General features: G+C 36.9%; 1 protein-coding gene and 1 long non-coding RNA gene across 4 annotated transcripts in view; one reads left to right on the top strand and one right to left on the bottom strand.

Moving 5' to 3' along the window:
- The window catches only part of LOC132597474 (uncharacterized), a 127,678-nt gene that overhangs the window by 34,452 nt on the left and 76,099 nt on the right, over positions 1–17,127 (bottom strand). The gene's annotated exons all lie outside the window — the stretch shown is intronic.
- The window catches only part of GDA (guanine deaminase), a 133,761-nt gene that overhangs the window by 112,581 nt on the left and 4,053 nt on the right, over positions 1–17,127 (top strand). The window contains exons 11-13 of one of the 2 annotated variants that reach the window (XM_030877008.2): positions 5,364–5,510; positions 8,629–8,759; positions 16,453–16,480. In XM_030877008.2, the coding sequence (XP_030732868.1) occupies positions 5,364–5,510; positions 8,629–8,759; positions 16,453–16,480 (306 nt within the window). The remainder of the gene's footprint in view (positions 1–5,363; positions 5,511–8,628; positions 8,760–16,452; positions 16,481–17,127) is intronic. The other variant, XM_030877007.2, reaches the window with a different exon arrangement.

The following is a 17,127-nucleotide window of genomic DNA, read 5'->3' as shown; positions in this document are numbered from 1 at the left end:
CCTCAACAAAATACTAGCAAACAGAATCCAGCAGCACATTAAAACGATCATACACCATGATCAAGTGGGGTTTATCCCAGAATTGCAAGGTTTCTTCAATATACGCAAATCAATCAACGTGATACACCATATTAACAAATTTAAGGAGAAAAAACATATGATCATCTCAATAGACGCAGAGAAAGCTTTCAACAAAATTCAACACCCATTTATGATAAAAACCCTCCAGAAAGTAGACAGATAGGGAACTTTCCTCAACATAATAAAGGCCATATATGACAAACCCACAGCAAACATCGTCCTCAATGGTGAAAAACTGAAACCATTTCCACTAAGATCAGAAACAAGACAAGGTTGCTCACTCTCACCACTATTATTCAACATAGTTGTGGAAGTTTTAGACACAGCAATCAGAGAAGAAAAAGAAATAAAAGGAATCCAAATCAGAAAAGAAGGTGTAAAGCTGTCACTGTTTGCAGATGACATGATACTATACATAGAGAATCCTAAAGATGCTATCAGAAAACTACTAGAGCTAATCAATGAATTTGGTAAAGTAGTAGGATACAAAATTAATGCACAGAAATCTCTTGCATTCCTATACACTAATGATGAAAACTCTGAAAAGGAAATTAAGAATACACTCCCATTTACTATTGCAACAAAAAGAATAAAATACCTTGGAATAAACCTACCTAGGCAGACAAAAGACCTGTGTACAGAAAACTATAAGACACTGATGAAAGAAATTAAAGATGATTCAAACAGATGGAGAGATATACCAAGTTCTTGGATTGCAAGAATCAATATTGTGAAAATGACTCTACTACCCAAAGCAATCTACAGATTCAGTGCAATCCCTATCAAATTACCAATGGCATTTTTCACAGAACTAGAATAAAAAATTTCACTATTTGTATGGAAACACAAAATACCCAAATAGCCAAAGCAATCTTGAGAAACAAATCAGAGCTGGAGGAATCAGGCTCCCCGTCTTCAGACTATAGTAGAAAGCTACAGTAATCAAGACAGTATGGTACTGGCACAAAAACAGAAATATAGATCAATGGAACACGATAGAAAGATAAATCCACACACATGTGGTCACCTTATCTTTGATATGGAAGGCAAGAATATACAATGGAGAAAAGACGGTCTCTTCAATAAGTGGTGCTGGGAAAACTGGACAGCTACATGTAAAAGAAGGAAATTAGAATACTTCCTAACACTATACAGAAAAATAAACTCAAAATGGATGAAAGACCTAAATGTAAGGCCAGAAAGTATAAAACTCTTAGAGGAAAACACAGGCAGAACACGCTATGACATAAAGCAAGATCCTTTTTGACCCACTTCCTAGAGTAATGGAAATAAAAACAAAAACAAACAAATGGGACCTAATGAAACTTAAAAGCTTTTGTACAGCAAATGAAACCATAAACAAGACGAAAAGGCAACCCTGAGAATGGGAGAAAATTTTTGCAAACAAAGCAACTGACAAGGGATTAATCTCCAAAATATACAAGCCGCTCATGCAGCTCAATATAAAAAAAAAAAAAAAACCCATACAACTCAATCCAAAAACGGGCACAAGACCTAAATAGACATTTTTCCAAAGAAGATATACAGATTGCCAACAAACACATGAAAGGATGGTCAACATCACTAATCATTAAAGAAATGCAAATCAAAACCACAATGATGTATCACCTCACACCAGTCAGAATGGTCATCATCAAAAAATCTACAAACAATAAATGCTGCAGACGGTGTGGAGAAAAGGGAACCCTCTTGCACTTTTGGTGGGAATGTAAATTGATACAGCCACTATGGAGAACAGTATGAGGGGGTCCTTAAAAAATTAAAAATAGATCTACCGTATGACCCAGCAATCCCACTATTGGGCATATACCCTGAGAAAACCATAATTCAAAAAGAGTCATGTACCACAATGTTCATTGCAGCACTATTTACAATAGCCAGGACATGGAAGCAACCTAAGTGTCTGTTGACAGATGAATGGATAAAGAAGATGTGGCACATATATACAATAGAATATTACTCAGCCATAAAAAGAAACGAAATTGAGTTATTTGTAGTGAGGTGGATGGACCTAGAGTCTGTCATACAGTGTGAAGTCAGAAAGTGAAAAACAAATACCGTATGCTAACACATATATATGGAATCTAAAAAAAAAAAATGGTTCTGAAGAACCTAGGGTAGGGGCAGGACAGGAATAAAGATGCAGATGTAGAGAATGGACTTGAGGACCTGTGGGGGGGGAAGGGTAAGCTGGGACAAAGTGAGAGAGTAGCATTGATATATATACACTACCAAGTGTAAAATAGATAGCTAGTGGGAAGCAACTGCATAGCACAGGGAGATCAGCTCGGTGCTTTGTGACCACCTAGAGGGGTGGGATAAGGAGGGTTGGAGGGAGGCTTAAGAGAGAGGGGATATGGGGATATGTGTGTGCATATAGCTGATTTACTTTGTTGTACAGCAGAAACGAATATAACATTGTATAGCAATTATACTCCAATAAAGATGCTGAAGAAAAAAAATTACTCTAGCTAATAAAATCTGTTTATTTACCTATTTGACAATAAGTAAATAAATGGGCGTTCTACCTCCATTTTCTTTATCACTAACTGAACACAGTTTATAGTTAATATTTGTTTATGTCTCTTTTCCTTCTCCTCCACTAGATAGTAAGCTCATGTGGAACCTGTAACTTTCATTTATGAGTGCTTAAATAAATCAGGCACAAAGAAGGTGCTTAGTAAATTTGTCAGTAAATGGATGAACGCATAAGATGAACACACACATGTAAAATTACTTCCTTTTATTTTTCTATTGCCCTCTTGCTCAAGTTTTTACTCTTATACAGTTTTCTTAGCTTCTTGTAATAAATAATATCCTTATCTTGACTCTGGCAAAGAAGTGATAGTGCCACTCTTTTTCATGATAGTAGAGGTGGCATGGGGTTAGGGAACAGATTTTCTGAGAAAAAGCACCCATTTTCTTCCCTCCACCATTCTCCCATGCAGTCTCTACCCTTTGGTCCTCATTCCCCAGCACTTATATTATTTAACTAGATTTTCTCAGCAACTGTTAAGATAAATGATGTTATTTCTATTTTCTGAGAAAATTGAGGGTCATAAGTACTGAGTAACAATCAAAGGTCAACAAAGCAAAAACCAGTCCAAATCCACAGTTTAAAACCAGGTCGGTAAAATGTGGAAGTTCACCGTTTCTTTTTCCAGCCTATCACTCTGCCTCTTGTTACAGATAAAGCGCGGATTCTACCTACATTACATGTGCTGTGGAGGGAAGAAGAAGCCTCCCGGGCTTAGCTCACTGGGCAGGGCAGGGATCGGGAAGTTAGTATCATGCTGGAAATTCTTCGAAGAAAAGCTTGAGTCTTACACATATGGTTCTGACTAAATATCATCGTTTGTGTGGTCCAGGGTTCATTCTTTCATCTGCCCAGTATTGTTCCATGTTGGAAGCTACTTCATTAACAACATCCAGAAGAATAAAGGATGATTAAGTCATCTTATAAGTCAGCAACATAAGATGGCTCTCAAAATTTTCTCAGGAAATTACATAGCATTATTTCCTAATCTATCCTTATTCTTTGTAAATGGATAGTTCTGGTTAGATACTGAGGAAAAGACTACTTTCTGTCATATTTTATAAAACCTGTTTTTATAACTGCAAGTATTTAAATCTTCCATCTTCACACCATCCTAAGAGCATTGCTTTTGTTTTTCTGTTTCCTTCCACTCTTCACCCACATATTTTGAAATATATATTCAATCTTTACATATTTCCATATTATGTAGTGATAGCATTTTATTCTTTTAGACTGAACACTTTCTTTGTTCTGGTAATAAAGAATCAGTAGACAAAATATTTCAAAGCTTAATGTGCATTATTCCCAAATTGTATTTGTTTTCTTAGTTTGATGCTATGATAAAATGAAAGGCTAATTGATGGTTACTGTATATTAAAGTGGACTAACTAAGTCGATGAGTAAAAGTTGTCAAGGAACTGGATGATCTTCTGGCAATACTATTCTGGCTAAACAAAAGATTTAAAAAAAATCATGTAAGTTTATCTAAAGACATGTAAGGCAGTTGAACATAAAATTAAACTGCAATCTAGGATTATTATTTAATAGGCTATTATTTTTTATCTTTGCAATATATATAGGCACTAACAATTATATATGTCTTCCTAGACATGACAGAAGGAACCCTTGAAATATAAAGTGTATTTTATAAGCTATAGATGTACTTTTCCTCTAATAAAACATGTAAACTTACTTGACATTTATATAAACTCATTAAATAACTTCTATATTCATTCTTGTCAAAGGTAGTATTTCAATTTAATTATGATTAGGGACTTATTTAAATCACTATAAAGATCTCATTCCTCATCTAATGATGCCAGGGACAAATATAAAGCTGTCTATATCAGCATTGCTCATTTATTACACCAATTTTCCAGAATATATAGGTCATTCTAAAAGCTCTCCCTGAAAAAAATATAAAGTAGCTTTTTAATTCTCAAAGTTCTCATCAGAATTAAAATAGGTCAAGTTTTTAGAGCATAGAGCTGTGAGATTATTTTTATTTATTTGAGTTTAGGGAATATTCCGAGATGTTTTTTCTCTTAGCTTTATTAAACATTTGGGCATTGTACTGGGTTGAACTGTGCTCGCCCTACCACCTCCCCAAAAAAGAGATGTCTACCAGGAACATGTAAGTGTAGCCTTATTTGTAATAAAGGTCTTTGCACATGTAATTAAGGTAAGGATCTCAAGATGAAGTCATTCTGAATTAAGGTGAATCCAGTAACGAATGTCCTTATAAGAGAGACAATGAGAGGTACATAAAGACACAGAGGGAAGAAGGCCATTTGAAGATGGAGGCAGACACTGGAGTTATACTGCCACAAGCCGAGGAACGCCAGGAGTTGCCAGAAAATGGACGAAACTAGAAAAGATTCTTCCCTAGAGCCTTTGTAGGGTTGGTGGCCCTGCCAACACTTTAAGACTTCTGCCCTCCGAAACTGTGTGAGAATGAATTTCTGCTGTTTCAAACTACCACATCTGTGATAATTTGTTGCAGCAGCCCTAGAAAACTAATACAAGTATACATTTGATACTAACTGCAGGTTTTGAACTCCTTTAAATGTTAGTCTGTGTCTATTCTGTGTTTATAGATAAGATCTTTTCTTTGAAGTATATTAAAGAGTGAATATCTGTCATTAAAAACAGGAAAAATCCTATATACCTAACATTCCATTTATCTCATAAAATTACTGTTTTGGCTTTATTTTATCTACCACAGATGTGGCTGGTGGTTATTCATCTTCCATGCTTGATGCAATCAGAAGAGCAGTGATGGTTTCCAACGTGCTTTCAGTTAATAAGATAAATGCGAAAAGCCTCACCCTCAAAGAGGTCTTCAGACTAGCTACTCTTGGAGGCAGCCAAGGTAATGAGCATTTTATTTCTCACACGATGTACATACCACCATGCCAATGTGTCCTTTGCTGCAGTGTGAAGGCTCGTGATAGTGGCATCAGCAGGCACACCCATATTCATGACTGTTGCATCTCATATAATATAACCAAAACTTAGCAAGTACATGTTCAAGCATGTGGTGGAGGCATCATTCTTTAAGCAAGTTCCCTGTTTTTGGCAGAAGAGATGTTCAGTATGCAATTATCATATTAATTGTTTTAATGGATACTTGCATTGGTCACATGCATACGAGTTCTTTAATCAGTTTTTTTCCACTGAGTCAAGTAACATGCTCTCTATTGGCTTAAGTAGTAATAATAACAATAATGGCCAAGACTTATTGGGCCCTTACCATGTGATAGGCACTATGCAACATGCTTTATGGATGCTGTTATTTAATCCTCAGAACCACTATTAATTCCATTTTACCAACAAGGTACCTGAGTGAGGCTTACACACCTGTCAAGCTACAGTGTGCCATGATTTGAATCCAGAAAATCTGATGCGAGAGTGCAGGGTGTTACCCACTGCCTTCCACTGCAATATCTTCCTGTATAAATCCTGGCTTAGACTATGTATTTTGTTTATATACTTAAGTACACTAATTACCCAAGCCTCTTTCAAAGGAGAAAGATGGAGAAGTATAGTTGACTGATATGCAAATATTGTTCATCACCTTTTCCCAGGTCTCACATGTAACTGTATTTTTATTGAAAAAATAGAAAGTGGTAACTGTATTGCTCTCTGTCACTTTAAGTATTATAGTATAATCTGGATGGATGATGGTAAACATATCATGAAACCTTAGGTAGTTAGTGAGAAAAACATAGATCTTAAGACAGGCGTATATTTTTAATATATTTTAATATTTTTATATTTACGATATATACCCTAGATCTTATAAATGAAGTATGATGGAGGCCAGGGTATCCTGGGAAGAGAAACTTCCTGGCTCTTCTCTGAATGTTCTGGGCTATGATGAATGCCATAAAGAACATTTCAAGAAGGAAAGCAAAGGTCATGCGCTTTGCATTTCCCCCAGTCTTATGATTTCATTTTCTAAAGTTCCAAGTTTTAAAAGTTCTGTTCTTTAAACAAGTGTGACACTCCCTACCCCACCCCCGTTTTCACATCTGAGTTGTCCTACCATCTGATTTTCATGGTGTAAATTACTTGTATTTAAATAGTGCTTTTTTTATTCTAGGCTCTCTGTGAGTTGTTTCATCAGGATCCTGTATGCGACCAGGCCGGCATGGGGTGCTTACCAAATCATTTCTACCTTACCGTATAGCTTTCAAATCTATTTTCTGGGCCGCTGTTATGAAATTTCTTCTCAGCTTGTGTCTCTACAAGAGTCTGAGTGAATGAGATGAATGCATCCCTGTTTAAAGTTGCCATCTTCCCCGCTTTACATTCACTCTCAAGATCAAGATGTGCATAAATCACCTTCACAGAGCCAACATTTGCTCCAAAGACAGTAAAACTGCATTTCCTAAAATGCATTTGAGTTGCTTACCAGCCCAGCTAGGCCTCTCTGAAATAATGTGAATTTAGATCAATTTACAATTCACTGACAGTAGTTGTGGTTTTTTTTGGTTAGTTCATACCTGAACTCCCCAGGTTCTAACAAACAGTCCAGTTAATTATATATATATATATATATATATATATATATATATATATATAAAATACCATCAATTCCTGGCAAATGAACCTGGTTATCTGGCCTATTAAACACACAGTTTTATGTTGAATACAGTCATCAAAAACTCACGTTTGTCATGCTGTTTGTCAAGGGAAAAACGAAGTAGAGTGTAATCGATGAAGGAGGAGATAATTTCCAGTGATTTTCTATTACATTCAGTTCTTCCCCCCACCATCAGTGGAAGTCACCTGACCACTTTTAACATTTCTAATTATGTTTGCACCTCTTTAAGAACTCTTTAAAAAAATCTTTTTCTTTTCTGAGAATAAAAGAGTTGCCCTTTAAATAACCATTTAAGAACAAGCAAGATTTCTAAATCTGTGCTTAGAGCATTGCCAAAAGACTTCTGGATATCCGTACCTAGAAATATAACGTAGTGGGTATTGTCTAACAGGAATATGGTGTCTAATATTTTCACATAGGACTGTATTCTGACAGTGCCAGAATACAGCAAATACATGTAAAAATTCAAGTAAGTAATGCTGCACTCCAGCTGACCTTTCTTTCATGCATGCTACTCTATCCAGATTCTGGCTTTAAGGAGCTTTAAATTCAATACCTTCATTGACCAGGAAAACCAACTACCCTCATCTTCTGAAACTAAACCATAAAAATGAGAGATGTTCTTCCTCGACATCCACTATTCACGGAGTAAGAATTCTAGCTGGGAGATGGATCAAGTCAATAGACATTGTTGACCTATGCCCTATTTTAGAGAACCATTCTTCTCTGGCAACGAGAAAATCTTTAAGGTTACAGAGAAATTAGTCTGCTTTCAAAAGCACTGGGACTCTTGAGTTATGAAAATCTATTTACTTTCAGAAGTGAATTTTTTCTATTCAAAGGATTTAAACTAAGGAACTTAGGATGGATATGCCTGCATTGAAAAATATGCAAAAAGATAATTATTTTTTACTTACTTGAAGTTCATTTCACTGCCACAAAAATAGACCTTGTCAGCTATTTCACAGAACAACAACAACAACAAAAAACAAAAAGGGCAAGGAAAGGAGCTGGAATGTTGGAAGGAGAATAGGAGAGAAAGAAAGATATTATGTCCATCATCATGTTTCTTAGAGAGGTGAATGGAAACCACAGACCAGTTGGACTGTGAAGGGAACTGATAGAGCTGAAACAGAGAGACAACATCAGAATTACGATCATGGTGTTGAAGAGAACTCTTTTTATTCTCAGATTTTGCTTTCCCTGTGCTTACTCTGCCTTCTGTAAGTCGAAGTCTTGCGACCTATTGGAATGCTTCACTATTAAGATACTAATTTTTTTCTAGTGACACACTGGCAGATTCTGTCCTTGCAAATTGGGATATTTGCATGGTCCAATGGCTAAAAATACTAACTGTTTATTAATTTATTCCATCCTGTAGCCCTGGGGCTGGATAGACAGATTGGAAACTTTGAAGTGGGCAAGGAATTTGATGCCCTCCTGATCAACCCCAAAGCATCTGACTCTCCCATTGACCTGTTTTATGGGGATTTTGTTGGTGATATTTCTGAGGTACGTAAAAGGAAGTTGATCAAAAAGCATTGATTTCATGAACTAGTCAGTCACAACAGCTTCCCTATAGAAAAAAAATAGACACTGAAACATTTATTGGAATGCAGGAGAATCTTATAAGGGAAGCTAGATCCTTTTTTTTTTTAACATATTAATTCGAGTATCATTGCTTTACACTGATGTGTTCGCCACTGCTGTATAACAAAGTGGATCAGCTATACGTATACATATATCCCCATATCCCCTCCCTCTTGCGTCTCCCTCCCACCCTCCCTATCCCACCCCTCTAGGTGGTCACAAAGCACAAGCTGATCTCCCTGTGCTATGTGGCTGCTTCCCACTACCTATCTATCCCACGCCTGGTAGTGTACACAAGTCACTGCCACTCTCTCACTTCGTCTCATCTTACCCCTCCCCCTCCCCGTGTCCTCAAGTCCATTCTCTACATCTGCGTCTGTTTCTGTCCTGCCCCTAGGTTCTTCAGAACCGTTTTTTTTTTTTAGATTCCATATATATGTGTTAGCATATGGTATTTGTTTTTCTCTTTCTGACTTACTTCACTCTGTATGGCAGAGTCTAGGTCCATCCACCTCACTACTAATAACTCAATTTCGTTTCTTTTTATGGCTGATAATATTCCATTGTATATATGTGCCACATCTTCTTTATCCATTCATCTGTCGATGGACAAGTAGGTTGCTACCCTGTCCTGGCTGTTTTAAATAGTGCTGCAGTGAACATTGTGGTACATGACTCTTTGAATTATGGTTTTCTCAGGGTATATGCCCAGTAGTGGGATTGCTGGGTCATATGGTAGTTCTATTTTTAGTTTTTTAAGGAACCTCCACACTGTTCTCCATAGTGGCTGTATCAATTTACATTCCCATCAGCAGTGCAAGAGGGTTCCCATTCTCCACACCCTCTCCACCATTTATTGTTTCTAGATTTTTTGATGATGCCCATTCTAGCGGGTGTGAGGTGATACCACATTGTAGTTTTGATTTGCATTTCTCTAATGATTAATGATGTGGAGTATCCTTTCAAATGTTTCTTGGCAATCTGTATATCTTCTTTGGAAAAATGTCTATTTAGGTCTTCTGCCCATTTTTGGATTGGGTTGTTTTTTCTGATATTGAACTGCATGAGCTGCTTGTATATTGTGGAGATTAATCCTTTGTCAGTTGCTTTGTTTGCAAATATCTCCCACTGTGAGGGCTGTCTTTACGTCTTGGTTATGGTTTCCTTTGCTGTGCAAAAGCTTTTAAGTTTCATTAGGTCCCATTTGTTTATTATTTTTAATCTCCATTTCTCTAGGAGGTGGGTCAAAATGGATCTTGCTGTGATTTGTCATAGAGTATTCTGCCTATGTTTTCCTCTAAGAGATTTATAGTGCCTGGCCTTATATTTAGGTCTTTAATCCATTTTGAGTTTATTTTTGTGTATGGTGTTAGGGAGTGATCTAATTTCATTCTTTTACATGTAGCTGTCCAGTTTTCCCAGCACCACTTATTGAAGAGGCTGTCTTTACTCCATTGTATATTCTCCTTTATCAGAGATAAGGTGACCATATGCATGTTGATTTATCTCTGGGATTTCTGTTCTGTTCCATTAATCTGTATTTCTGTTTTTGTGCCACTACCATACTATCTTGATTACTGTAGCTTTGTAATATAGTCTGAAGTCAGGGAGCCTGATTCCTCCAGCTCCGTTTTTCTTTCTCAAGATTGCGTTGGCTATCGGGGTCTCTTGTGTTTCCATACAAATTGTGAAATTTTTTGTTCTAGTGCTGTGAAAAATGCCACTGGTAGTTTGATAGGGATTGCATTGAATCTGTAGATTCCTTTGGGTAGTATAATCATTTTCACAATGCTGATTCTTCCAATCCAGGAACATGGTATATCTCTCCATCTGTTTGTATCATCTTTAATTTCTTTCATCAGTGTGTTATAGTTTTCTGCATACAGGTCTTTTGTCTCCTTAGGTAGATTTATTCGTAGATATTTTATTCTTTTTGTTGCAATGGTAAACGGGAGTGTTTCCTTAATTTCACTTTCAGATTTTTCATCATTAGTGTATAGGAATGCAAGAGATTTCTGTGCATTAATTTTGTATCCTAATTCATTGATTAGCTCTAGGAGTTATCTGGTGGCATCTTTAGGATTCTCTATGATAGTATCACGTCATCTGCAAACAGTGACAGTTTTACTTCTTCTGTTCTGATTTGGATTCCTTTTATTTCTTTTTCTTTTCTGATTGCTGTTGCTAAAACTTCCAAAACTATGTTGAATAAGAGTGGTGAGAGTGGGCAACCTTGTCTTGTTCCTCATCTTAGTGGACATGGTTTCAGTTTTTCACCATTGAGAATGATGTTGGCTGTGGGTTTGTCATATATGGCCTTTATTATGTTGAGGTAAGTTCCCTCTATGTCTACTTTCTGGAGGGTTTTTATCACAAATGGGTGTTGAATTTTGTTGAAAACCTATTCTGCATCTATTATCATATGGTTTTTCTCTTTCAATTTGTTAATATGGTGTATCACACTGATTTGATTTGCATATATTGAGGAATCCTTGCATTCCTGGGATAAACCCCACTTGATCATGGTGTGTGATCCTTTTAATATGCTGCTGGAGTCTGTTTGCTAGTATTTTGTTGAGGATTTTTGCATCTGCATTCATCAGTGACATTGGCCTGTAGGTTTCTTTTTTTGTGGGATATTTGTCGGGTTTTGCATCAGGGTGTTGGTGGCCTCGTAGAATGAGTTTGGGAGTGTTCCTCCCTCTGCTATATTTTGGAAGAGTTTGAGAAGTAAGAGTGTTAGCTCTTCTCTAAATGTTTGATAGAATTTGCCTGTGAAGCCATCTGGTCCTGGGCTTTTGTTTGTTGGCAGATTTTTAATCACAGCTGCAATTTCAGTGCTTGTGGTTGGTCTGTTTATATTTTCTATTTATTCCTGGTTCAGCCTCAGAAAGTTGTGCTTTTCTAAGAAATTGTCCATTTCTTCCAGGTTGTCCACTTTATTGGCATATAGTTGCTTGTAGTAATCTCTCATGATCCTTTGTATTTCTGCAGTGTCAGTTGTTACTCCTGCTTTTTCATTTCTAATCCTGTTGATTTGAGTCTTCTCCCTTTTTTTCTTGAGTTTGGCTAATGGTTTATCAGTTTCATTTATCTTCTCAAAGAACCAGCTTTTAGTTTTATCTTTGCTATTGTTTGCTTCATTTCTTTTCCATTTATTTCTGATCTGATCTTTATGATTTCTTTCCTTCTGCTAACTTTGGGGGTTTTTTGTTCTTCTTTCTCTAATTGCTTTAGGTGTAAGGTTAGGTTGTTAAATATTTGAGATGTTTTTTTTTTCCTGAGGTAGGACTGTATTGTTAAAAACTTCGCTCTCAGAACTGCTTTTGCTGCATCCCATAGGTTTTGGGTCGTCATGTTTTCATTGTCATTTGTTTCTAGGTATTTTTTGATTTCCTCTTTGATTTATTCAGTGATCTCTTGGTTATTTACTAGTGTATTGTTTAGCCTCCATGTGTTTGTATTTTTTCCTTAATTGATATCTAGTCTTATAGCGTTGTGGTCAGAGAAAATACTTGATACTATTTCAATTTTCTTAAATTTACCAAGGCTTAATTTGCAAGCCAGGATATGATCTATCCTGGAGAATGTTCCATGAGCACTTGAGAAGAAAATGTATTCTGTTTTTTTGGTAAGTCCATCTTGTTTATGTGTCATTTATAGCTTGTGTTTCCTTGTTTATTTTCATTTTGGATGAATTGTCCATTGGTGAAAGCAGGGTGTTACAGTCCCCTATTATTATTCTGTTACTGTCGATTTCCCCTTTTATGGCTGTTAGTATTTGCCTTATGTATTGAGGTGCTCCTCTGTTGGGTATATAAATATTTACAATTGTTATATGTTCTTCTTGCATTGATCCCTTGATTATTATGTAGTGTTCTTCCTTGTCTCTTGTAATAGTCTCTATTTTAAAGTCTATTTTATCTGATATGAGAATTGCTACTCCAGCTTTCTTTTGATTTCCATTTGCATGGATTATCTTTTTCCATCCCCTCACTTTCAGTGTGTATGTGTTTGTAGGTCTGAATTGGGTCTCTTGTAGACAGCATATACATGGATTTTGTTTTTGTATGCATTCAGCCAGTCTGTGTCTTTTGGTTGGAGCATTTAATCCATTTACATTTAAGGTAATTATCAATATGTATGTTCCTAATACCATTTTCTTAATTGTTTTGGGCTTGTTTTTGTAGGTCTTTTCCTTCTCTTGTGTTTCCTGCCTAGAGAAGTTCCTTTAGCATTTGTTGTAAAGCTGGTTTGGTGGTGCTGAATTCTTTTAGCTTCTGCTTGTCTGTAAAGGTTTTAATTTCTGTGTCAAATCTGAATGAGATCCTTGCTGGGTAGAGTAATCTTGGTTGTAGGTTTTTCCCTTTCATCAATTTAAATATGTCCTGCCACTCACTTCTGGCTTGTAGAATTTCTGCTGAAAAATCAGCTGTTAAGCTTATCGGATTCCCTTGTATATTATTTGTTGCTTTTCCCTTGCTGTTTTTAATATTTTTTCTTTATATTTAATTTTTGATAGTTTGATTAATTTGTGTCTTGGTATGTTTCTCTTTGGATTTATCCTGTATGGGACTGTCTGTGCTTCCTGGACTTGATTATTTCCTTTCCCATATCAGGGAAGTTTTCACCTATAATCTCTTCAAATATTTTCTCAGTTCCTTGCTCTTTCTCTGGGACCCCTATAATTCGAATGTTGGTGCATTTAGTGTTGTCCCAGAGGTCTCTGAGACCGTCCTCGATTCTTTTCATTCTTTTTTCTTTACTCTGCTCTGCAGTAGTTATTTCCACTGTTTTATCTTCCAGGTCACTTATCCGTTCTTCTGCCTCAGTTATTCTGCTATTGATTCCTTCTAGAGAATTCTTAATTTCATTTATTGTGTTGTTCATCATTGTGTGTTTGCTCTTTCGTTCTTCTAGTTCCTTGTGAAATGTTTCTTGTACTTTCTCCATTCTATTTCCAAGATTTTGTATCATCTTCACTATCATTACTCTGAATTCTTCTTCAGGTAGACTGCCTATTTCCTCTTCATTTGTTTGGTCTCATGGGTTTTTACTTTGCTCCTTCATCTGCGTATTTCTCTGTCTTCTCATTTTGCTTAACTTACTGTGTTTGGGGTCTCCTTCTCTCAGGCTACAGGTTCATAGTTCTCGTTGTTTTTGATGTCTGCCCCCAGTGGGTAAGGTTTGTTCTGTGGTTTGTGTAGGCTTCCTGGTGGAGGGCACTGGTGCCTGTGTTCTGGTGGATGAGGCTGCATCTTGTCTTTCTGGTGGGCAGGACCGCATCCGGTGGTGTGTTTTGGGTTGTTTGTGACCTTATTATGATTTTACGCAGCCTCTCTGCTGATGGGTGGGGTTGTGTTCCTTTCTTGCTAGTTGTTTGCATGGCGTGTCCAGCACTGGAGCTTGCTGGTTGTTGAATGGAGCTGGGTCTTAGCATTGAGACAGTGATCTCTGGGAGAGCTGTCGCTGATTGATTATTATATGGGGCCAGGAGGGCTCTGGTGGTCCAATGTCCTGAACTCGGCTCTCCCACCTCCGAGACTCAGGCCTGACACCCGGCTGGAGCACCAGACCCTGTCAGCCACACAGCTGGAGTGCCTGCAGAGTTGGAGAAGCTGGCCTGCAGTGGCTCTCCTTCTGCATTGCACATTAGAATCACCTGCTTCTTCCTTGTTTTGCCCCAAAGGCAGTGTTCCACAGAGAAAAACAGTCCCCTTGAAAATAGTCACAGCTTGAGATGGCTTTTTTTTTTACTTTGTGCTTAGGTTTCATTTGCTCACAGTGGGTCATGTGCAGAGGCCTCGCACCCGGCTCTTCCTATTGGGGTTCCTAGTTTGGAATCTAGATCCTTTTAAGTTATTATAATTTCATGACAATAATGGTATTAAAGAAACACTTGTATTTTGAATATATTTGTATATTTGAAGGTATTTGGCTATAAGAAGCCATAATATAGCTACCACTTATTGAACACACTTGCTGTGTGCTAGATGGCATGGGATTAATACATTATTTTTGTTTAATTATCAGAACTATTATGAGAGCCAGGTGCTATTAATATTACCATGTCGTTTATGGGGCAGTGAGGCTTAAGGGAGGCTAAATGGTTTACCTAAGAACTCATGGCTAGTAATTAGTAGACAGAGTTTGGATTCCATCCCAGGACTTTCTGACTTCTGGAGTCTGGGCTCTTGATCACAATGCTACATGGATTCTCTTAATTATAAGAAAATGAGTTTTTTTACTTTGTTCCTCTTATCATGTTTTTCTGTGTATAAAATAAACTAGTTCTTACTTTAATAACAATTCTTTTTGAAACAGTTTTTCTTTAAAACTTAACTACTGCCATTTATAAATTGATCCATTTATGAGAGTAAATGTGATACTAAATGTAACATACTGAGGTTTTTTGAAGAAAGGGGCTGGATCATTTGAAGTTGATACCATTAGTTATTTACATATTACTTATTCTTTTACTTTTTTATTAGAGTGAGTTTCTGGGAATAGGGCTTAGACCCATTCATCCAGTCATTTTTCTTGTATTATACACCTCTTGAAATGTTTAAATTATTATATTAAATTAAATTCTTTTTTTTTTTTTTTTGCGGTACGCGGGCCTCTCACTGTTGTGGCCTCTCCCGCTGCGGAGCACAGGCTCCGGGCGCACAGGCTCAGTGGCCATGGCTCACGGGCCCAGCCGCTCCACAGCATGTGGGATCTTCCTGGACCGGAGCACAAACCTGTGTCCCCTGCATCAGCAGGCGGACTCTCAACCACTGCACCACCAGGGAAGCCCTAAATTAAATTCTTTAATTTTTGTTAACACTTTCCTCTGAAGATTTCAAGCTTCTATGTTAAGAACTTTCAGGCAATGGGAAACATTTGTTAATAGTCAGTACTTTTTTTTTAGGCAAAAGACCATTTCTTTTTCATTAATAAAAGTCGATTTTGGGATGTTCAGTCGATGCCAGCTTAGGTGAGACAGTGATTGTTAGCCACAGAAGCCAACTCCTATGAGTAGAGTTAGGTCTTTTGGGGCATACTTTAGCATTTTGACTTGGGATACTGGATTGTTGATGACAAATAAGTCTTCCCCTTTACCCTTTCTGCCCAACTCTGTTATTGGAATAGCCATCAGTGTATCCATTTCTGGGACCAATTTCCAGCCAGGCTAATGTATACAACAGAGAAAAATACCTTTTAAATGGATGGATTACATGTCTTATCTCAAGACCTTTTTCAGGTTTAAATTCAAAATATTTTCACTATAACTCTTTGATATAGAATGCAAGACTAAAGAAATTCACATGTGGAAATGCAAACAGACATTGATTAATCAAGATAGCATCTTTTATGTAAATATATAAATAAGTTTTGGCACTGAAATGTACAACTAACACATTTTTCTCCTCTGTGGGTTTAGCCATAATTTTGGTAATATATATATTTACAAAAGAAAAAAGTCTGTGTTTAGAAAAAAATAAAAACAGATTTTTGCCATTGAGAAATAAATTTATATTTCTGGATTTTGCCAACCACTGTTGGCTGTGAATTTGCTTTTCTAAATGCACAAAATATTCTTTCTCCTTCTTATTATTATTTTTCATTTTAGGCTATTATCCAGAAGTTCCTCTATCTAGGTAGGTATATATGTCTCTATGCTAAATAAAATCTTTCTTTGTCTCTTGGGTATGCTCTCTGCATTTATTGTACCATATGTTAAGCCTTATGTGTGATCATTTGCTTTGATTCATTATATTTTTTAACATTCCTTGGCATTGAGCCCATTTATGGCACAATATTTAAAGGCACCATTTGAAATGAATACGCTCCTCTAGAACATAGTCATAAATCCTAAACTGAGGAATGGCAGGCCAAGGAGAAGAGATCATCCTGTACCTTCTTCCTACACTCGTTCTGTAACCCCAAGTCTGCCCTAGCACATTGTATTTGTGATTGTGGTGGAGTCTTGCCACACATGCTTTTTAACGTACTCACATTCAATTCTATTCACTGAGAGAGAGAAATAAATAGTGCAGAAGATTCTACTCTTCCTCCCACTCCGTTGAGTGAGCTCTGAGTTCTGAGTGAATTTGGGGTGGGAGAGACACATGTGGTATTTCTTAAAAAAGCTCAGTTCTTGCAGGCCCTTCATCTCACCATGCTGCTTATGATTCTGGGGTGTAAAGATAAGTATTTCTTTTACACTTGGGGCTGGAAAAGGAAACCACTCACTTCAGCTGAAAGAACGGTGATTGGGGGTTGATTCAATTTTATGTGAATTCTG

This window comes from Globicephala melas, chromosome 6 (genome assembly GCF_963455315.2).
Source record: "Globicephala melas chromosome 6, mGloMel1.2, whole genome shotgun sequence".
NCBI lineage: Eukaryota > Metazoa > Chordata > Mammalia > Artiodactyla > Delphinidae > Globicephala > Globicephala melas.
This window is presented reverse-complemented; position numbering and strand designations above follow the sequence as displayed.